Below are 21212 nucleotides of genomic sequence, written 5' to 3'. Positions count from 1 at the left end.
AAATTTACAATAAAATAACATCACAGTCGTATGTGTACATGTACGGGTGTAGTTTTTTTGTTATATATATATTTTTTTTGGCAATATTCAAAGCCGCAAAAACTATTTGAATATTCGGTTGATGATGGGATATTCAAATATTGGGTGCATTCGGGACAGCCCTAATACCTTGACCATTAATACTAGGAGTGATTCCTGTGGACAGGGTACAGTGTCTACATGATGTATACTTACTCGTCTAAAATTTAAACTGCTTAGACCCAAAGTCAGCCTAGAGATATTATTCAGGTCTGTGGAAGATGCAGACATAGATCTAAACAGTTTTTATTGGGCAGTATTTACAGGCACGCAACTGGGAATTTAGACAAAAACATGTAAACTCCTAACCACACAAGACTTTAGCAGCATTTTTTATTTGTAATGGCATTCATAAGAAGTAAAAAAAAAAAGAAATCTGAGGATCCGAGGAAAAGTTGCATGCCTGTATTTAGGCTACAGCTTACCCCTGATGAGGCGTGGTACCAGACTGGTAGAACTGAATAAGACGCTGAGCTTGTTGCTGGCCTGTTATCATCGCAGCGTGTACGGTGGAATGATTGTCCTTGTGGCAGCCCTCACCAGCAAAGAGTAGCACGGGATACTAAAAAACACACAAAATACAGGGAATCAGGTTGGCATTGCGGTACTTTCTTTGCCTTCCACTGCTGTGACCCGGGTTCGAATCCCGCCTGGACCAATATGTGGATTGGGTTTTCAGTCCCTGCCTGATTCGTGGGTTTTCCTAAGAATATTCTCCTAGGGTTTTCCGCCAATCTCTAAAACTGTAACTTCTTCTCATTGTCTTCTCTTACAGGTTTCTTCAGGCTTGCAAGCTACAATGCCTAGGGTGCTTTTGAGGAATCCTTGGTTTCACTACAAGAAATAAAAATAATAATAATAAGACGAACAAAGTGTACTTTGTTAAGTTTGCTGGCAGAATTTTAGGCAACACCCGAATCTCTAGTCTTGAGCTATTGTCTAGGTCTTCATCCCAGAGTCTTTTCCCCCCAATTGTTGAAATAAGAAGTTGCCTTCTATTTCACAACCAACTATACTTCACAAATAGCAGTTTCATCTGACAAAACCTGAAGCAAGGCCCTCAACTCCTAAATCCCAACTTTTAAAAAGGCCCCTGTACAATCCCCAAAATTACATCCCCATTATTACCTGTGTCGTGTTTCCATCTGCTAACAGACTTTTTCGCCAAACTGGACAAGACATCACATCAAATTCTTCTCCCGTCCCATGTGCAGGAATAGTACTAGTGTAGGATCCTCTGATGTATGGGTTGCTATGCCAACGGGTTACAACCACTTGGGTTGGTTCTTGGATGTCCCTCTTCAGAAACTTGCGCAAGATGTCAGTGCACATCTAAGGAAAAGAGTCAGTAAATACACCTGAGAAACATGTGCCCTCGATGGAGTAATCATTTGAACAAAATCCTGGGCATTTTCTTCCAAGAAGTTTCCTAAATCTGGCAAAACAAGAACTGTTTTCTTTTCTTTTTTTAACCAATAGCACTCTTTTGAACCTTAATGAAACATACATGTAACTCATGATTTGCACACACCATAGAGGGTTTGGGGTTATAGTGTTATTTATGTTAGTCATCCCAAAGCGTTAACTCATTCTTTCTATAAGTAGGACATACAAGCCTTTAACAATCCCAAATCCTTCAAATCAATTTACTACCTTAGCAATATCTTCATCAGGAAGTTGTTCCATGAGTTCAGCTTCACTGCCAGAAATCCATGCACACAACACGTCATCGTGACCATCAACGGTATCAAAACCTACAAATGCACGGAGAATAAAACACGATGTTGAGTACATCACTATTCAGTCAGTCACCATCCCGTAACAAGTCAAGTCATAAGCTAAAGCACAGTCAAACTGACTGTGATAAGTTGCATTCCTTCGATATCGTTCATCCCCAGTTACTTTAGACCAGGGCCAAATGTCATAGCGTTGCTTAACAACCGATTTTGTGCTTACAGAGGATCTGATCTGTCTACTTTATAAGGACCGTAAGCAGCACAGCAAAAGCACGCTTAATCCCAGAGGAAAAAGTTGCCTTAATGAATGATGTAACAATAGAAATCTCCCTGCGCGCACAACCGTTAGCACGTCCATGCCATGAAATAGTGCTTAAGCAGCGGCCTGATTTTCTGCTATAGGACGCACAACTTTTCTGCTAACTCTTAAGCGTCGATATGAAATTGAGCTCAGACTTGTAAGTTGACTTGCAATTTGGACTTTGAACTATAGTGACACAATTACACTGGGGAAGAAATTTGTTGATGTAATAAATCCTTTTAAACAATTTTATGTGGATGAAATTGCAATATGATCACCAATAAGTTCTGAACAAACCTGTGAATCTTCTCATAATTCTGTTGTGCAAATCTCCAGGTCTCTCCCCGATGTCATCCGTTGCCATGGTGACCGGTGGCTCATCATGCCATGAGTCTTTCTCCCAGAGCAGCTGTATTCCTTCAAATTCTCCTTTGCTAAGACCAGTCCAAAACGGCTCCTCAAACTTGAGAAAGACTTTGTCAACGGTACCAAAGTTAAGGGTTTCAATCGCCTGTTGTTTGTCCTTAGGCAGGGCAGGCTTGAACATTCTCTGGTGATACTCCTTGAGGTAGCCATTGGACGATGTAACAATCACATGATCAGCCACTGTGTCTGGATGGCCCTTCACTTGTAAAACAACAAGTTGCTTTTCAAGGTTTGTTTCAGTAAGCGAGTCTAGTTCCCAGACTACTTGATCGACTTGCATGTTACATTTTACAACGTCTTTGGGCAGCTTTTCCAGGAACGTGTCTAAGACACCTTGGTATCCTTTCTTCCCGAGACAGCAGTAAAAGTCACCTGGGATATCGATGTAAAAATTGTAGTAAGCCAGGCCCAAGTCTTTAACACTTTGGCAAGCATTGTCTGTGCACTCGGTTCGCAAGCACCACTTGGCAACGAGATCGTAGACGTGTCTCTCTTCTGCACTCAAGCCTTCCTCTGCAATTAACTTTCCAATTCCCTTACTGAAGTACTCTCCGACACTAAGACAGTCGCCATGGGTACTGGCATCTCGACTAGCAATGGTGAGGTGGCTGTACATCATATAAACCTTTTTGACAACTGACGGAGGGACAAAAGTGCCGTCTTCAAGAACAAACAGGTCCCCGTCCAAGTGCCTAGTATTTATGCAAGTGCCGTTATTGTCACTTGACTCTGAGCTACTTGAGCTGCTGCTACTGTCCTCTCTAGACGACTCATCTCCCTGTTCAAAATGGAAAAGAAAATCAGTTTCTTCTTGTATTGGGCTCTAAACTCCCTTAGCTTGGATGGGACTCTAACCCACAACCTCCTCCTAAGAAAGCGCTGATGTCTTAGCTACTCCACCATCTAGCCTGCCAGGACTTGCTGGCTAATTCCGATTCTGAATTGCAATCCAATCGGCTCCTGTACTGGGGTGGATTTAGGTTCAGGTAGTTTCCAAGAAAACTGCCAAAAGAAGCGAAGCTTAAGAGAACTCTCCTCTGAATAAACCAAGGCCTGACAAAACGTTACTAATCCCTGACAAGAGTGAGACTTACCATAAGCAGTCCATTCTCCTTAGCAAGATCGTAAACTGGATTGCCCTCTTCACCATGGATCCAGTTGGCTCCGAGTTCAATCAATCTCGGCCCTACAAGCAAAATGAAGCACACAGACACACCACTCAGTTTATTAGAGATCACAAAGTTGTAGCCTTTTCCACAGGCTCAATATAACGTTTCAGCAACTGATGGGTTTAAATAAAGAATAATGAAATTGAATTAATTAATCATTACCCATATTGGTCTGACATAATAAAGGAATAATATAAAAAGGTATATAACTCTAACCCCCAACGAGTTCATTTGGGGCAAAGTACCGCATACATGTACTACAAAGTACTACAAAAATTATGTATGCAGGTACCAAATACTAGAAAATATTATAACACCTCACCCACAGATTCTGTGTCTTGATTGGCCGAGAGCGAGTCACATGATAATTTCTATTTTTGCCATCTTTCTGTGCACGGCCAAAAGTACTATACCCCTAGCAACCAAAGTAGGCCTACTATACCATTAGCAACCAAAGTACTATATCCATGGCCCGGTATTTGTGTGCAAATGCATGCTGGTGTGCGCATTGGGCGTTGCGCTTAGCGCGTTTTGTTCCAAAGAGAGCGCGTCGCAGAGTTGGGTTCAAACATCTCGTGAAGGGGTAATTTGGAAGAGAGAAATTATACATTTTCCACCAATTTTTTCCTGAAATTGAAGTTTATTTCAACTGTGTTCAGATTTAAATAATTTAAAATATTAAAACCAAGCAGAATCTGTGGGTGAAGTGTTATGAAACAAATACTGAATGCTTTATCTCGTGGTGTAGTCAAACTAGCCTCCCTCGGTGATCCATGGAGCATTTTATTTTTCCTCGGCTTCGCCTCGGGAAAATAGAATGTCCATGGATCACCTCGGGAGGCTAGTTTTACTCCATCACTCGAAGCATTCAGTATTTGTATACTACGAATGTTGTGCTCACTTAAATACATTTTGTATGCTGAAGTACTGCATACTACAGTTTACTGCTGGATGTAGTAGTATTTTGTAGAGGTTAGGGTTTGAAATATAGAAATACATTTTAATGCAATAAATTCAGGATATGAGTTAATGAAACTTTGGCATATTTTTCTTCTGGACGTCTGTCGTACCGTAAGGCACTCATCAGCAGAATGACATAGAACATAGAATGCAAGTAGCATCTTCCCTCATGTTGAACCAAGTGTGCGTACAGGTTATCTGTACATATACAAATATCTATTTATATCCCAGCAAAAATGCCTAGGGAGTTAGGGTTATGGAATATTAAAAATTAATTTAAGTTTTTTATTCCCCATATTGATAATCCATAAACCTGCTGATTAAATTAGTAGGCATATTAAAAAGGATTTCAATCAATTACACATGTCTGTGCGAATCTGCAGTAATTAGATATTACACCAAGCTCCAAATTGCATTGCAAATTGTATGGATTTCATAACCTTTACTTAAAATTAATTTAAGTTTTTTATTCCCCATATTGATAATACATAAACCTGCTGATTAAATTAGTAGGCATATTATAAAGGTTTTCAATCAATTACACACGTCTGTGCGCATCTGCAGTAATTAGATATTACACCAAGCTCCAAATTGCATTGCAAATTGTATGGATTTCATAACCTTTACTTTTCTCTCTATTTTTTTTTTTTTTTACGAAAGAGCGACCCATGGAGCTAATTATGCTGGCTTTATATTTAATCCATCCAAAAATTCCAAAGAGAATAAAAATATACATTTGTAAACTGTGCAAGGTGTGGTTTTACAACTAGCATGTACAAACAAAACTCCTGCATACAACAATGAATTGTACATGATTCCCAGTCCGACAATTTTGGACTCTCAATAACATATAAAATGGGAGTCCCAAAACTTGATAAATATAGTAAAAACGTGTAATACAAGACAATAGACTGACACATGAAACAACCAGTCCAACACCCTTTTAGTACTGCATCTATCAACTGTGTCAATAGAAAAGTCTGGTACCCAGTCTCTATTTCTACACATTTTCATAGTCATGATGCCAGACTACTAAAGGGTCAATCTTCTCAAAAAGTTGGATTTTGTTTCGAATTGAAATCACTTGGCTTCACTCCAAGGTGCAAAATATTAAAGAAAAGTCTCCTTTCAAAATTGTATTGAGACCTCAAACTTAGCTGGTGAAATAATGAGGACCTTTTCTTTGCCTCATTAAAATGTTCGAGAATTCCATTGGCTAAAGAGTGGGTAAAGTTTGCCTAATTTATTTTGCATGTTTTTCTGGACTCAAGGTCCCCGATCTGCATGAATCCAAGATTTGACATAGGGCTCAGGCTTACCTACGTGAAGAATGTTGCTTCCTGTTCATACATGTACATGTCACGCAGAATAAATCTGCCCAAATGCTAAACGTGCAACAGGTGCACACAGTTCTCCCAACTATTGAATTCAGATTTGTAATGATAATAATAGAAATTTAAAATTTATAATGCGCCCTTTCCATTGTATTCAATAGGCACATTACAAAGAACTAATTTTAAAACTAATTTCAAAAAGTTATACGACAGAGAAGAAAAAGAAAAGACACAAAGTTTGAGATAAAAATAGGTCATCACACCAAAGTATGGGGATTCGTCCGTCCCGTCAGCACGGTTACTTAAGCCGATACCCCCTTCTGACATCAGTATTGTCTCGACCCCACCTACGTAATTAAGCACCTCACCAACATAACGAGGTGACCCTAGAAATATAGACTATACTAGAGAGAAAGCATTAAACACCACAATCACACATTAGGCCAAGTAAAAAAAAAAAATTTATCGTCCTGCTTTTTCTTTCTTTTTTTTTCTTTCCAAAATTGCCGTCTGACCAGGCTATTTTTCAAGATGGCCGCCAGCTTTTCTTTTAAATGGCCGACACAGGAATGACATACCAGCTTTATATGGGCTAGATGCATCAGACAAAGAGGCCAGCATGATGTCACTGTTTAAAAATTTATCATGTTTTTGTGTTTAAAAAAAAAAAAAAAAAAAAAAAGCAGGCGGGGACGCTAAACGGTTTTCTTTTTCATTTGGCCTTAATTTGTGTTATTGTTAGCAAGAACTGCAATCGATAGCACAAGTCAGCATAGTCCCATAAATGTGACTGAAATACTACCTCCGTAACATACGGAGGTAGTCCAGCATTTTAGTCACATTTATGGGACTAAAGTCAGCAGAGCCGTGACATTGCGCCCTTATTCTTTACCCATTTGCCACGATGTGTGGATGCGTCCTCCGGGACGTTCCAATGCCTCATACACCACGATGTCAAACATGTTTGCCTCGGTCAGTGTGGTAGCAGCTGCTAGGCCTGCCATGCCTGCACCGATGATCACTACACGTGGTCTTCTCTTGGAACATGTTGAAGCCATCATCATGCACCTACCCACATGCAAAAACAAAACAAAAAAAGGATAGGGTAAATCTTTTCTCAAATAACATGAATAAAAAAGTGTTTCACGGTATTAATATGCGCCATCTTGCCGACAGGGCAATTGAAGTCGTGTTGCTAGCTGTGTTCACATCATCAATGAAAAACTTTGGTGCTTCCATTTCCAAGTCATCATGCTGTCATTCCAAAATGCGCCCACATCTAGTTAGCAACGCATGTTCTTTTTGCCCAGTGTCCCAGGCAGTGAACAAGATGGCGCATATTACCGTGAAACACCTTTTTCAACCTAACTCTGTGCAGATTTGATGTGTCCGTCCCACTTTGGACATTCAGCAAACATTAAGGAATGCAGAATTGTCTACAAATACAATTAATAATCCTTGAACAAAATCACTCAAGTCTGCTGCAGCTGCACAGCCATGACAGCATGCGCGCAAACATGTGGCAAAGCCAAAGGATCGGAGTAGTTTGGCCTGGAAAGTGTACCTTCAGGTGCACGAGTGTATTCAGTAAACGGTATTTTGCCTGCTAAAGTGCTAATGCTAGATTGTACAGCGCATAAATTAAAATACATAAGGTATTCAATTTTTACCTCCACCCAAGGTCCGGTGCGGTTGCAAGTGTGTCTGCGCAGTGCATGCAATGTGTACGTACGTACGTGTACAAACAATGTACACGTGCTAATTGCCCGCCGCCCGCGGCGCCCTCTAGTGGACTTAGTCTGGTCCCCCGACCTCTACACGTCTTCATCAGGAATAGTCGGAATCTTTTGGTCTGGGAACCAGACTATAGTGGACTGTGCAGCGAGTCACCGAAGCGGGCGCCCTTTACACACGCCAACCACAAAATAAAATGTGAGGCCAACAGCTAGCTGGCCGCAAAGCAGTGCGCCCCGGCCCAACAGTATAGAAATTCCCATAGACACCAGCGATAAATCCCCATACTTCAAAATTCTTTAAAAAACACTCAAAACTTTCATAGGTGTTCAGGCTGCACAGAAAAAATGATGATCAACGTACATGTCATCTTTCATTTTCTTTTCAAGTTTTGGTGTTGATTATTAACTTTTTGAAAGTAAGAAGACCACCCCTAATAAAACGAGTGATGTTTTCCAAACTGGAAAAGTAGCCATTTTGAAAAAGGATCACTCCACGACACTGCTAAATAGTTTCCAAGATGGATTCAATGCACCCCGTAATATCTCAGGATTTCCTCGTCCTACTTTATTCAGGATGTCGTCATCCCATCACAAATTATAAATCTTAAAATTAATGTGGCCTGACGTTGCGAACTTAGCAAGTTCTTCTTCAGAGGCTAAAACAGAAATGACAGAGGTACATACATTAACATGGGGGTGCACACAAACATGCAGGGCTGAAAGAAGAAACACAAAAGAAGGATTAAGTGGGAAAGGTGTAGAAAGATGCAGGGGAGGGTGGATGAGAGAACAAAGAAACAAAGGGAGATGGCAAACCACAAGGGGTCTGGTGTGAACAGGGGAGGGACCAGAAAGGGGAAGGATCAAAGGTCACAGGGAGTGGGAACGGACAAAAGAGTGTGGGAGTGAAGGGATGATGCGGGGGGGGGGACAGTATTGAGGTGGAAAGGGATGAAAGATGGGGGAAGATGGGTAAACACAAACAAGGAAGACCAGATGGATTATCTGTAACAGAAGACAATGGAGGAAAAAAAGGATTAATCATTTCCAAGTTGGATGTTGAGACCATGTGGTTGAATAGTTCGTTCCCACTCCCTGTGACCTTTGATCCTTCCCCTTTCTGGTCCCTCCCCTGTTCACACCAGACCCCTTGTGGTTTGCCATCTCCCTTTGTTTCTTTGTTCTCTCATCCACCCTCCCCTGCATCTTTCTACACCTTTCCCACTTAATCCTCCTTTTGTGTTTCTTCTTTCAGCCCTGCATGTTTGTGTGCACCCCCATGTTAATGTATGTACCTCTGTCATTTCTGTTTTAGCCTCTGAAGAAGAACTTGCTAAGTTCGCAACGTCAGGCCACATTAATTTTAAGATTTATATATTTCAGGTCCATCCAGTCAGTAAGCAGTTTGCAGCAGTTTTACTTTTTTACATCACAAATTATCTCAGAATGTCGCCGCTTTGAATGCTGCTCTACGATGACCTTGGCGAAAGGCTATGGAACGACCAGACCGTGAAGTTATTGATCTCCGCGAGGCCCCGGTGGCTTAGAGCTGCGAAAGCACGAAGCGACTGCTTTGTCTGATGCCAGCGAGTTGAGCCACGATGGCCTTGGCGATGCCGCCGCTGTACCTGTGTTCTTATTCCTCCATGTTATACCATAGAGCTGTGTTCCTTCCTCCATGGTATGCTTAACTTCGCAATGGAGTTTAGCCGTAATGGAAGTTTCATCACCCTTCTGTTTTTTACCACTGAAGTGGTTTGGGGATGTCTTGCCAAAAGTATGGGCGTTTTACTTCCAACTCTACGGGACCAATTCACGACGGAGACGTGGATCATTGGTATAGTGCTAGCGTTACAGGGAGTTACGTCAGACGTTGCAGGTAGTTCAGCGAAATTTGTATACTTTGTGTAAACTGAGACATTTGTGAGATGGAATTTGCGAGATTATGGCTATAGCTCCATGGGCTAACCGAGTAGTTTGAAGTATACGTGGGATTATGCTTCGCAGCGAACGCTTTTTTTTTATTTTAAACGAATTTAATAATTGATTATTTTTTAAATGAAGGTTTGCTTGCAATGCCCCTTGAAAAACGACTCGGTTGTCGGCGAGTATTGATCTACGGCAGCGTGGTTGCAATGATGGGTCTGGTTTCGGTGGCTTTTGCAACAAGCACCGTACACATCGCCCTTGCTTTGGCTCTTCTCACAGGTAAACAACGTTGTATTGCATTATACCTCTAGGCTCACGTTGGTCATAGGCCTTCTGCTCTGAGTAAATGTCCCAAGTTGCAAGTGAAAAAGTGCGAGTCAAACGAAAATAGAAATCCATCAATACTACACTATCACTCCTTATAAGATTGATAGTTCAGGCCTTTTTTCTTTCACAAATCACGAGAAAGAAACATGCGGCGCAAACCATCATATGGGCGCCGCGAGGGGAGGGGCGCAAGGGGGCACTTTACACTCCCCCCCCCCCCCAAAAAAAAGGAGGGGGGAAAGGGGGAAAGGAAAATGAAGACAATAAAGAAGACGTAGGCCTATCACGCTTTTTAACAAAAGGTCGAGTGATGTCTATACCTCTCGATTGGTCCACGACCGGTGATTTCTCCCTTCGCTTCTGGTGTGTGCTTTGCACCATCTAGAAAAAAAACCCCAAATACTGGCGACGCCCATGCACCACCATGATTTATTCTTTTGATACCTATTTTTTAAACCTTGCACTTCGCTCAGCCCAAACGCGTTATATCTATTTATTTTCTTTTGATAGGTCACATTTCAGTAAATCTGATTTTTCTTTCCCCCCCCCCCCCAGGACCCACTTTTGGCATCATTACAGTTCTAGATAAAGTCCTCTTAGGACGTCATTTTACAACACATTTTGCTCTGGCCTGTGGCATAGGTCACATGGGCAAAGGTTTGGCTCTTCTCGTGATCGCCCCGCTGACGCAACTTTTCCTGGACACTTATGGTTGGAGAGGAGCGGCTTTGCTTATTGGTGGAATCTGTATGCATTTGATACCTTCTGCTGCCGTAGTCCAAGACGTCAAGCCACATTATGAGAACATCAGTGATGAAAGCTCTGCAGACAGCAATGACCAGAAAGGTTTTGACACTGACGGTAACATTTCTCTGAAAGCATCATGCCTTGGTATTTGTAAAGCTATGGACCTCGGAATACTTCTAGAGTTCAATTTCTGGATCGTGTTCATGTGCAACTTTGGACTGACGTGTACCTTTGATGCCTGGCAGTTGTATTTCGTTCCTCATCTTCAAGTCAAAGGGTTCTCGGCCCAAGTAGCTGCCTCGCTTTGCACAGCGGCTGCTGTGGGGTATCTCATAGGCACAGTCATCTGGTCGCCTTTTATCGACAGAGGTCTCATCAAGTGCTCTACAGCCATAATCATCAGCAGCCTCGCTCTGACCTTCTCGTTTGTGGTTGATCCTTGGGTGAATGACGTCATCGGTTACGTCATCATCACCACTATCTGTGGCTTATTTGCCTCAGCGCTTTACACTCTCATTGACGTCATGACCAAAGACATCCTTGGCATAGACCGACTAGTCAGCGCGTTCGGATGGATGAGGGCATTGTTCTTTGGAAGACTCATCGCAGGTTTTGTACCAGGTAAATGTTCACAAATACTTTAATATTCACTTGTTATTTAACATTACAATTATTGTAAGTATTACATATTACATTTACATGTATATTATGAGTTATTTCTGGCCATGAACCAAAGATTAATTCCTCAAAAGCGCCCTCGGCAGTATAGCCTATAGCTGGCAAGCCTGAAGAAACCTGTAGAGAGAAGACAACGAGAAGAAATTATTGTTTTAGAGGTGGGAGGAAAACCCCAAAAGAATATTCTGACGAAAAAAAACACGGATTGGCCCAGGTGTACGGTGGCCCACAACTGTCACGGCAAAAGCAAAAGCGCCACGGCAAGCGCAAAAGCGCCGCGGCAAGCGCAACAGCGCCGCGGCAAGCGCAACAGCGCCACGGCAAGCGCAAAAGCGCCACGGCAAAACAAAAAGCGCCGCGGCAAAAGAAAAAGCGCCACGGCAAAACAAAAAGCGCCGCGGCAAAAGAAAAAGCGCCCCGGCAAAACAAAAAGCGCCGCGGCAAGCGCAAAAGCGCCGCGGCAAGCGCAAAAGCGCCACGGCAAGCGCAAAAGCGCCACGGCAAGCGCAAAAGCGCCACGGCAAGCGCAAAAGCGCCACGGCGAAAGCAAAAGCGCCACGGCGAAAGCAAAAGCGCCACGGGTTTATTGGGAAGGGGCGTAATCATACATGCCGCTACTACATCAAAAATAAAATGGGAAGGAGAATGGCCGCCACCAGGAATTCTTATTAAGCACAGAATTTAATTCTTTGAGAAGTGATTTTATGGCTGAGAAAATAGCAAGGCCAAGGAAAACCGGTCAGGAAATAAATCGTCGATATTAATTTGTTGTAGGATAATTATTATTCCAAGAGAGTTGCCGCCGTGAATCAGAGTTTATAAAGGAGTGGGACTCACTATCAGCACCATCAGGGCCGTTCCTCATTTCTTTACATTTCGTGGGATGCAAACAATTACGAGGACGGGAGGCTCTGTGAGCTGATGCATTTTTTTGAAGAGTTTTTTTCCTTCCGACTAGCATGCAGAGAAGAGTTCCGTTAATTTGAGACTTAGTTCACCCATGGGCGTCGCGAGGGGGGCAAGGGGGCGCTTCCCCCCCCCCCCCCTGGAATAGCACACAAAAAAGGAAGGGGAAAAAAGAGAAAAAAAGAAAAGAAAAAGAGGATCGAAGTCATAGTGGTGTAAATTGAATGAGTTGGGGGGGGGGGGCAAAATGTCCCTGCCCCCGTCTAAAACTGAGAAATCGAGAATTTGTTCAGAAATACAAGAATTTTTTGGGAAAAATATGTTTTGCCCCCTCTAGAAAAAATCCTGGCGACGCCCATGAGTTCACCGGTGTGTATACCAGTGTAGGCACACAATTGAGCTGCCCAGAGTTTGGATATAGAATAAGAAAGAAAGAAATTAACTCAGAACCTAGAACTCATTGGCCCACCCACCCCCGGTTCAAGAAACCAACAAGCCGAACAAGACCTCATGATGCTTAGCGATAGCGATGATGAGTTGCCCTGTGGACAGTCTTCCACATCATCGCAGAATCAGCCTGCAGGGCAGAAAGAGGGCTTGTTTCCGGCATCAAAGAGTTCCGTATTCACTCGAAACAAAGCAAACGGCTCTTTTCAGAGCCACCAAATTTTCATAGAAGAGCTTAGAACTGTGCATCTCACCGATAACACTTCTCCTTTGTTTAGTGTCTCTCCCTTACCCCCCCTTTTTTTAAGTTAATTTCTTTCTTTCTTATTCTATATCCAAAGTCTTCGCCTGTGTTACGTTCCTTACATGAAATCCACGACCTAACCTCCTCTGTCGAAAGCGTTGCAACTGTCTAATAGAACGATCCATTTCTCGATTTGTGAGTTATCTTCAACTCAGTCGTGTTTATTGGGAAGGGGCGTAATCATACATGCCGCCACTACATCTAAAATTAAATGGAAAGGAGTATGGCCGCCACCATGAATTGAGAAGTGATTTTATGGCTGAGAAAATAGCAAGGAAAACCAGTCAGTGCAAGCAACGTTCAGCGAAGAGTTTTGAAATTCCCGCTCTCTGGGAATTTCTAACCTAATGGGCCCGCGGGCGAGTTACGTGTTGACAAGCCTTACCCACCCACTGCCGCAGCCCTGCAGGAGAGCCTTAATCGACTTCCTAGATGTGTATGATATACTGAAAAAGAAAAAAAAAATTAACTCATACACTCTGGGCAGCTCACTTGCGTGCCTACACTGGTATACACACCTGTGAAAAAAAGGCTCAAATTAACGGAACTCTTCTCTGCATGCTAGTCGGAAGGGGAAAAAATGTCTTCAAAAATGCATCAGCTCACAGAGCCTCCCGTCCTCGTAATTGTTTGCATCCCACGAAATGTAAAGAAATGAGGAACGGCCCTGATGGTGCTGATAGTGAGTCCCACTCCTTTATAAACTCTGATTCACGGCGGCAACTCTCTTGGAATAATAATTATCCTACAACAAATTAATATCGACGATTTATTTCCTGACCGGTTTTCCTTGGCCTTGCTATTTTCTCAGCCATAAAATCACTTCTCCGAAGAATTAAATTCTGTGCTTAATAAGAATTCCTGGTGGCGGCCCTGGTGGCGGCCATTCTCCTTCCCATTTTATTTTTGATGTAGTAGCGGCATGTATGATTACGCCCCTTCCCAATAAACCCGTGGCGCTTTTGCTTTCGCCGTGGCGCTTTTGCTTTCGCCGTGGCGCTTTTGCGCTTGCCGTGGCGCTTTTGCGCTTGCCGTGGCGCTTTTGCGCTTGCCGCGGCGCTTTTGCGCTTGCCGCGGCGCTTTTTGTTTTGCCGTGGCGCTTTTTCTTTCGCCGCGGCGCTTTTTGTTTTGCCGTGGCGCTTTTTCTTTTGCCGCGGCGCTTTTTCTTTTGCCGTGGCGCTTTTTCTTTTGCCGTGGCGCTTTTGCGCTTGCCGTGGCGCTGTTGCGCTTGCCGCGGCGCTGTTGCGCTTGCCGCGGCGCTTTTGCGCTTGCCGTGGCGCCTTTGCTTTTGCCGTGACAGTTGTGGGCCACCGTACAGGTGGGATTCGAACCCGGACCACACGGTGAAAGGCGAGGAAAGTATACCGCTACGCCAACATGACTTCCACGAGTCAGGTTATTCAGTTGTATATATTTTCGACCTCTTAATTGTTTGTCCGTTTGTGTTTTCTGTTTGACTTGACAGGCTGGATGTACGACGCAAGAGGGAGCTATGACTTGGCGTTCGTCGTTATTGGCATCATGCCAAGCGTCTGTTTACTCCCGTTGGTGATTGGTCTAATGTGGAAAACATTCTAGAACGTCGAGGTCATTCTCAGGTCTTCAGTGAAACTGCAAAGAACAGAAATATTATGTAATTGCAGGAAATGTCAATTCGCTTTCATATTCGTTAAAAATGCATAGATCATGCTAAGTTTCAATTTGTATGTTTTGTTTTCACGGGAAAAGTACTTAACTCCGATTTTGAGCGTCTGCAACCCTCTAAAAAGGGCTTTGATTTTGTGCGCAAGTAACCCGCCCTGCGAGAGCCGAATTATTGTCTGGCAGCGAATAATTCGAATTTTGTGAAGAAATAATTCACTAACTAAACGTCTTTGGATTTTTTGTTTGTTCTGTGTCTCTTTCAAGAGTGAATTATATTGCTGGGAAAAAGCATTACAAAAACAAAAACAAAATTTCCAACTTGAAAATAGCGGGTCATGCATCTTTAGTCTAACAAAACGCTAATCGGTCAATTCAATTTAATTCAATCCAATTCAATTCAGTTTAATTCAGTTCAATTCAATATGTAAGTCGTATCTGCTCTTATACCAAAACATTTGTGTTTTAAGTGGCATACGTTTGTTTTAATTAAATATGACAGAACTATATACCTGAAATGGTCTGACAATTTCCTGAAGTATTCTCTGAACGAACTAAAGCTTGAGAATGTTGAAACATGCAGTGGAAATTCAGCTCATCTTGTTTTCATGCATATATTATGTGTTGCAACAATACATAACAAGATCTTAACACTTGTTTTCATTGGAAGTGACAAAAAAGTGGTAGTTTTCAATTATTAGCAATCCTTTCATCAATACATGTAAGAGGGCGCTATTTTGCTTTTGTCACACAAGGTACTCCTTGTCAAAAGTGCATATGAACAGTACAAAAAATAGTCCCTCAAACTTACCCACAAAAAAACAAGTTTTGAAGAAATATTGGCCACTACCATTGTCCAAACAAGCTTTTTAACATGATAAACAGTAAAAAGTGGAACTTACTCCAAGAAAATGATGAAATGTTTGGTTATATTTGTTCACAACGCTATGGAGACGCTTCTGTTCTGCCTTGAATGACATCACGCTTTGGCTCATGAATATGGAAATTTTCATTGGCATAAAAACAGAAATGTTGAAATTTCTCCCTTTTACTGCTACAAAGGAGGTGGAAAGTCATAGTAACATGGCAAGAAAGCTGTTTTAAATGTATTTAAGTCATAAAAATCCCATTACATGTTCCTTTTAACGACCGTGTGCAACTGGATCCGAGTTTGTGGAGTGGGCGTATTGGATGACTTAAAATGTAAAACCATATGGTGTTGTACTGATGGAAATTTGTTCTCTTTTTTACCAAGCTGATTCTCTATGTCTTTATATTAGAAAAAAATAGTAGTTGCCAAATGGCAGGGGTTTCAGGCATTCGGTCTTACTAATAAAAACTAGCAAGTAGCAAATGCTAGGAAGTTTCAGCAAAAAAAGTAAAAACATTTACTCAGTGCAGTAAGGAAAAGCAAATGCTTAATTCCGTATGAATATTCCCTTTTCTGTTCAGCATTTATAGACAACATCTTGATTTGGACTTTTACCTTATTTATGTACACCCTATGTGAGGCAGTTATACGCAAAAGAGACCATATGTTGTTGACAATCATTCGTCCGTGACTCCGTGAAAACAATCCAACAGTAAGAATTACTGTTGGATTGTTTTCATGGATGAATGGTTGTCAACGAACTGCCACACATAGGGTTTACATAACTAGGGTAAATACATGTAGTATAGTATATTTTGATCCTTAAATGCTTAAGACACTTTTCGCCAGTTGCAGAATACATAAAGAATACATTATTCATTAAAATTGTAAGGTCCAAACAGTGTCCTATAGACGTCACAATTGCATACAAAAATCACAGACAAGTGTTAAAAGCGGGTAAATCATACCAATATTCAATACACAGAGGTTTTTGTTTATTGAGATATTCAATAAATATAATAGTTTGCAAAGATTGGTGACCTAAATAAATGGGCCCCACATATATTATCAATTCCCGGAACTAGTCTTGGCTGTGAGTAAACATCAACCTCCCATTTTTCACAGTCATTTACGAGCAAAAAGGGCAGTCCAGGCTTCTTCGAAAGTAACCCATTTTCCCTCCCCGCCCGGCCCGAAAAAGTTTCTATAGACTTGAGTCAAGTACGAGTCAAGTCTAGTGTGATTTGAGCGCAGTGATCCGTCGCAAGACCGCTGTCATTCGCTCGAGGGTTCGAGGCTTGTTGTTATAGACCTTTCTTTTGTTTGTAAATATTGACACCATTTTATACGGACTGCCGCAAGGCACATAAACTGAAGCCGGGGTTGGCCTTATTTTTCCAGAAAACGTCATCATTACGCTCCCAATCACAGTCAAAAGGTATGTGTAGAATTTATGTCGTAAGTTTATTGACAATGTTGTATTTCCAACAATCAAATAATGTTTTCGTTTTCTTTAATACATTTTGTAACTCTTCATTTTTGCATCGTTGGACCTTCCATAGCTTTGCAACCCGTTATTGGCAAAAATGCAGGTTGCCAACCAAGCGTAGAAAAGTCTATTGAAGCATTGTGCAAAACATTTCCCAACCAAGTTCGGAAAGAACATGGACCGCCATTGTTGATACCGTATTAAAATTATTTCATGTTTATGAACGGGTTGAAAATTGTTGCTTTTATTGTAGTAGCTACAAATCTGTGTTTTATGTATTCGGTATTCTGTTGGTCCTGTCATCGCTGCACGGGTTCAATGACTTCAGTTTGAGCTTACGCCCTGACGAATTGTATAGCAGATAAAACGAACTTAACTTGAGAATACAGGGAATACCGCCATGGAGTTTAATCGTTATGGTTGTTTCATCACACTGTTCGCATTTATCAACAATCTGATATGGGGATGTGTTGTCAAAAGTATGGGCGTTTTACTGCCGACTCTACGGGAACAATTTACAACAGAAACGTGGATCATTGGAACAGTGGCAGCACTGATGGGGGCCACATCTGATGTTGCAGGTAAAATAAGTTCTTGGGTATTATGGCATATCCCCATGTATAGGCCTATTGTGGGATATTTTTTTATTTGCATGGTATATATTGTATGTATGTACTGTGCGTAGGCCTGTGGGATACACACACTGCATTAATGTTTAAGGCATCTTTGGAGGAAACATTTACTGTTCGGCGATTTCATCTTTAGCTAACAAAAGGTGCCCCTTAATTAACACGTCATATCTTCATCAAAAATGACAAAGTGATAGTAATACGTACATAACCGTGCAGCATTTCTTATAGAGTATCGCGTGAATATTGGGCAATTTTGTGTGAAACACAATACATTTCCAGCCGAACAAAAAGGCCTTGTTGGAAACAGTCATACTATTTAATCCGATTTTCCATTACTGGCTAATTAGTGTATTCTGGTGTTTTTTATATATATATATGAAGGTCTCTTAACACTGCCTTTGGAAAACGTATTTGGTTGTCGGCGAGTGCTGATTTTCAATAGTGTGGTTGGAAGCATCGGTTTGGTATTGGTGGCCTTTGCAACAAGCACTGTACACTTCGCCCTAGCTTTCTGTACACTTCGCCCTAGCTTTGGCCGTTTTAGTGGGCGAGTATAACGCTGTGGCACCAAAGGCAGTTGTAACGCGCGCAATAACTGCGGCGAAACTAAAGTTTTGCGCTGTTTGTCACCCTAACAAGCAAAAACACTCTAAAGAAAACACAGGAAAACTAAGAAATAGAATGCGAAAGAAAATTTTATTAAACAATTACCAAGACATTAAGAAAATTTATCAATCAAAATGTTAAATGATTAATGGTAAACTATTAATAAACACAGAACTGGGTATGAATTAAACGAAATATCAAGGGATAAATATTAAACTAAAACAAAAGCACCCAGCAATGCCAAACAAATAATACAATTTCATCTTAATAAACACGTGGTATTTTATTAGTCTAATCCAATCCTCAAATCAACTTCTCAACTCAATTCTTCAAATCAAATCTCCAAATCAATACTTGAAATCAAATCTCCAAATCAATTCTTCAAATCACGTGGATTTATTCTAGTCTATAATCCAATCCTCAAATCAACTTGTTCAATTTGATTTGAAGTATTGATTTGTGGATTGAATGAACGCCCACCAAGATCATTCGCGAATCATGCGACCGCCGGCCGAAACACGTCCTGGCTGTAGCTTTTTGTTTTTAACGAAAAATGAGTTAAATGACCCATTATGTCCCCACCCGGTCCCCAGGACCGCAAACCTGGAGCTCCCCAAGCTTGTTAGTTTGACGTCTCCAGACTTGCCAGACCATGATTGATGAATAGTCCTCTTGTAAATCACTTTGTAAGCATAAGCATCCAGGCCTACCTGAAAACACAACTGTGTGTGTTATTAATTAACTATTTTTGTCCCCATCTTGCAGGACCTGCTTTTGGTATTTCTGGAGTCCTTAGTAAAGCCTTATTAGCACGTCATTTCACCAAGCACTATGCCTTGGCTTGTGGGTTAGGCTACTCTGGACAAGCAGTAGCACTTCTTACTTTCGCCCCGTTGACGCAACTTTTCCTGGACACTTACGGTTGGAGGGGAGCAGTGTTACTTATTGGTGGATTCAGTATGCATCACTTACCAAGCGCTCTTGTAGTGAGAGACGCCAAACCACAGTACGAGTCACTGAAAGACAGTCCCTGTGATAATCCTGATAACACCGATCATGGTAGACGTCAGGGGGGAAATGAGAGTGATGACGGTACCATCTCTATCAAGGCGTTCTGGCTTCGTCTCTGCAAAGCGTTAGACTTGGCTATATTCTTTGAGTTCAATTTCTGGATCGTTCTCACCTGCCGTTTTGGGATCACCAGTACCTTCGTTTCTTGGCTGCTGTATTTCGTTCCTCATCTTCAAGTCAAAGGTTTCTCGCCCCAAGTAGCTGCCTCGCTCTGCACAGCGGCTGCTGTTGGATTTGCCTTCGGAACAGTCATCTGGTCGCCTTTCATTGACAGAGGTCTCATCAAGTGCTCAACAGCGATAATTATCAGCAGCCTCGCTCTGACCTTCTCGTTTGTGGTTGATCCTTGGGTGAATGAAGTCATCGGTTACGTCATCATCACCTTTATCTATGGATTATTTGCCTCTGCGCTCTACACTCTCATTGACGTCATAACCAAAGATTTGATAAACCATGATCGGCTTGTCAGCGCTTTCGGATGGATGAGGGCGTTCTTCGTAGGCCGTCTAATCGCCGGTTTTCTACCAGGTCAGTAAAATTCTCGTTCAGCCTTGCAAGGAACAACAACCATTTTTAAAGGGTATTCTTTGCGGTTTCCTCTTCCCCAGATAAACTTCTTAGGTAATATACTAAAATTTTCAAGTAATATAAGTAGTACAAGGCGACGAGCACTGATTTCAAATGCACTAATAATACCCAACGTGTTTCCGTTGATTTCATACTAGGCTGGATATACGATGCAAGCGGCACCTATGACATGGCGTTCATCCTTCTTGGCCTCATACAAACCGCTTCACTGATTCCACTGATTATCGGGATACTGCGAAAAACATTCTAGGACTAAAGGAGGACCATCGCCTACCAAGCCCGCGGGAACGGGGGTGGGGGATGCTGTGGGTGCTGCAGCACCCCTATAACTGTTTGGATTTAGGTGCTGGAATATGCTTCAGCACCCCCTACTCCCAGGCAAAAATGTGTTCCAGCCAGCAGTGTTCTACGACAATGAAATTGCGCCGCTACGCTATACATTATGCTTGCTCTACATCTCCTTCGTTTTATTCGTTTCTAGTTTTGCCGCGGCTAAGCGCGGCGCTTCGAACGTCTTGCACAAACACTGTAAAATATCAAGAGGAGGTATTTTCTAAATCTTCAGCCAGTGCAGAATCGTTCTTTCTCTCAATATATCTAAAATCATGACATGTCTATGATATTTCCGCCACGGAAGCCGTTTGACCCGAAAGCATGACAATGGTGGCAAAGTTGATTATGCTTGCCAGGATTTTGTTCATTCGATCTTTCAATAGGGGCAAAAGTTCATACCTTTCCCCTGAAGGTTTTTCTTTTCATTGAAAAGTTTCATTGACGTTGCTAACATTCTGTACTTCACAAAACGCACCATTGATTGCCAATTCGCACCGCTTCCGCATACCCGTACCGTACCCCCATCATGCACACAATGCTTCTCTCTTCCAAATAAGCCAACGGATGTAATTGCAATGTTCCTACAAAAGACTCACTCATGTAAATGAACCACTGAAATGCATAGATTTTATTTACTTAAACAGGCTAAACAGTGTTTTAAATGCCTCGAGGTTATTTGTTTGTCTGTTTCTTTGTTTGTGATTTTTTTTGTGGGGTTGGGGATTTGTGGGACATGTTTGTGGTTTTTATTACTTTTTTTTTAACTGGGTCGAATTTCCACAGATCAGTGTCAGCACTTACCTGCTTCATCAACCGTTACGATTAGTTTACTTTCTTTTATACCCAGCAAAGGTGTTCGCGTACTTAGATGTTTACACCTGCTGATGGCTTCATCTTGCCAAC

General features: G+C 41.9%; 3 protein-coding genes across 5 annotated transcripts; 2 read left to right on the top strand and 1 right to left on the bottom strand.

Annotated features, from left to right (window-relative positions):
* Positions 1-108: 108 nt before the first annotated feature.
* Positions 109-7772, bottom strand: LOC119724349 (peroxisomal N(1)-acetyl-spermine/spermidine oxidase-like). Of its 2 annotated transcripts, none has more exons than XM_038195364.1 (7): positions 7569-7639; positions 6897-7072; positions 3636-3727; positions 2413-3319; positions 1732-1832; positions 1207-1410; positions 109-640 (listed from the first exon to the last, which is right to left on the bottom strand). In XM_038195364.1, exons 2-7 carry the CDS (start codon positions 7066-7068, stop codon positions 500-502), a joined length of 1617 nt encoding a protein of 538 aa, XP_038051292.1. In that variant the 5' UTR covers positions 7069-7072; positions 7569-7639; the 3' UTR covers positions 109-499. The 2 variants fall into 2 exon arrangements, with proteins under 2 accessions (XP_038051292.1, XP_038051291.1); XM_038195363.1 differs by lacking the exon at positions 7569-7639 and adding an exon at positions 7675-7772 and having other exon boundaries at positions 110-640.
* A 1333-nt stretch (positions 7773-9105) lies between these two features.
* On the top strand, positions 9106-15343 carry LOC119724344 (monocarboxylate transporter 12-like). 2 transcript variants are annotated; one of them, XM_038195353.1, is made up of 4 exons: positions 9110-9619; positions 9805-9948; positions 10552-11364; positions 14544-15343. In XM_038195353.1, the coding sequence occupies exons 1-4, from the start codon at positions 9424-9426 to the stop codon at positions 14654-14656; spliced, it is 1266 nt and encodes a 421-aa protein (XP_038051281.1). In that variant the 5' UTR covers positions 9110-9423; the 3' UTR covers positions 14657-15343. The 2 variants fall into 2 exon arrangements, with proteins under 2 accessions (XP_038051283.1, XP_038051281.1); XM_038195355.1 differs by lacking the exon at positions 9805-9948 and having other exon boundaries at positions 9106-9619.
* Positions 15344-15412: 69 nt separating this feature from the next.
* LOC119724345 (monocarboxylate transporter 12-like) lies at positions 15413-20338 on the top strand. The gene is made up of 4 exons (XM_038195356.1): positions 15413-17660; positions 18093-18228; positions 19075-19916; positions 20114-20338. Exons 1-4 carry the CDS (start codon positions 17480-17482, stop codon positions 20224-20226), a joined length of 1272 nt encoding a protein of 423 aa, XP_038051284.1. The 5' UTR covers positions 15413-17479; the 3' UTR covers positions 20227-20338.
* Positions 20339-21212: the final 874 nt, after the last annotated feature.

Source organism: Patiria miniata, unplaced genomic scaffold, assembly GCF_015706575.1.
Source record: "Patiria miniata isolate m_02_andy unplaced genomic scaffold, ASM1570657v1 HiC_scaffold_18, whole genome shotgun sequence".
In the NCBI taxonomy this organism is placed as follows: domain Eukaryota; kingdom Metazoa; phylum Echinodermata; class Asteroidea; order Valvatida; family Asterinidae; genus Patiria; species Patiria miniata.
This window is presented reverse-complemented; position numbering and strand designations above follow the sequence as displayed.

Bases quoted from the DNA above. Each gene is read 5' to 3' on its own strand.
- LOC119724349 (XM_038195363.1), bottom strand. From the start codon at position 7,721: ATGCACTGCGCAGACACACTTGCAACCGCACCGGACCTTGGGTGGAG. The intron at 3,728-6,896 runs GTAAAGAATAAG...TTTTGCTTGTAG, and splicing joins CCACACATCGTGGCAAATGG to GGCCGAGATTGATTGAACTC. The intron at 1,411-1,731 runs GTAGTAAATTGA...TCTTTTCCTTAG, and splicing joins CTGATGAAGATATTGCTAAG to ATGTGCACTGACATCTTGCG.
- LOC119724344 (XM_038195353.1), top strand. From the start codon at position 9,424: ATGCTTAACTTCGCAATGGAGTTTAGCCGTAATGGAAGTTTCATCACC. The intron at 9,620-9,804 runs GTAGTTCAGCGA...TTTTAAATGAAG, and splicing joins AGTTACGTCAGACGTTGCAG to GTTTGCTTGCAATGCCCCTT. The intron at 9,949-10,551 runs GTAAACAACGTT...CCCCCCCCCCAG, and splicing joins TGCTTTGGCTCTTCTCACAG to GACCCACTTTTGGCATCATT.
- LOC119724345 (XM_038195356.1), top strand. From the start codon at position 17,480: ATGGAGTTTAATCGTTATGGTTGTTTCATCACACTGTTCGCATTTATC. The intron at 17,661-18,092 runs GTAAAATAAGTT...ATATATATGAAG, and splicing joins GGCCACATCTGATGTTGCAG to GTCTCTTAACACTGCCTTTG. The intron at 18,229-19,074 runs ACTTCGCCCTAG...TTTTTGTCCCCA, and splicing joins TTCGCCCTAGCTTTCTGTAC to TCTTGCAGGACCTGCTTTTG.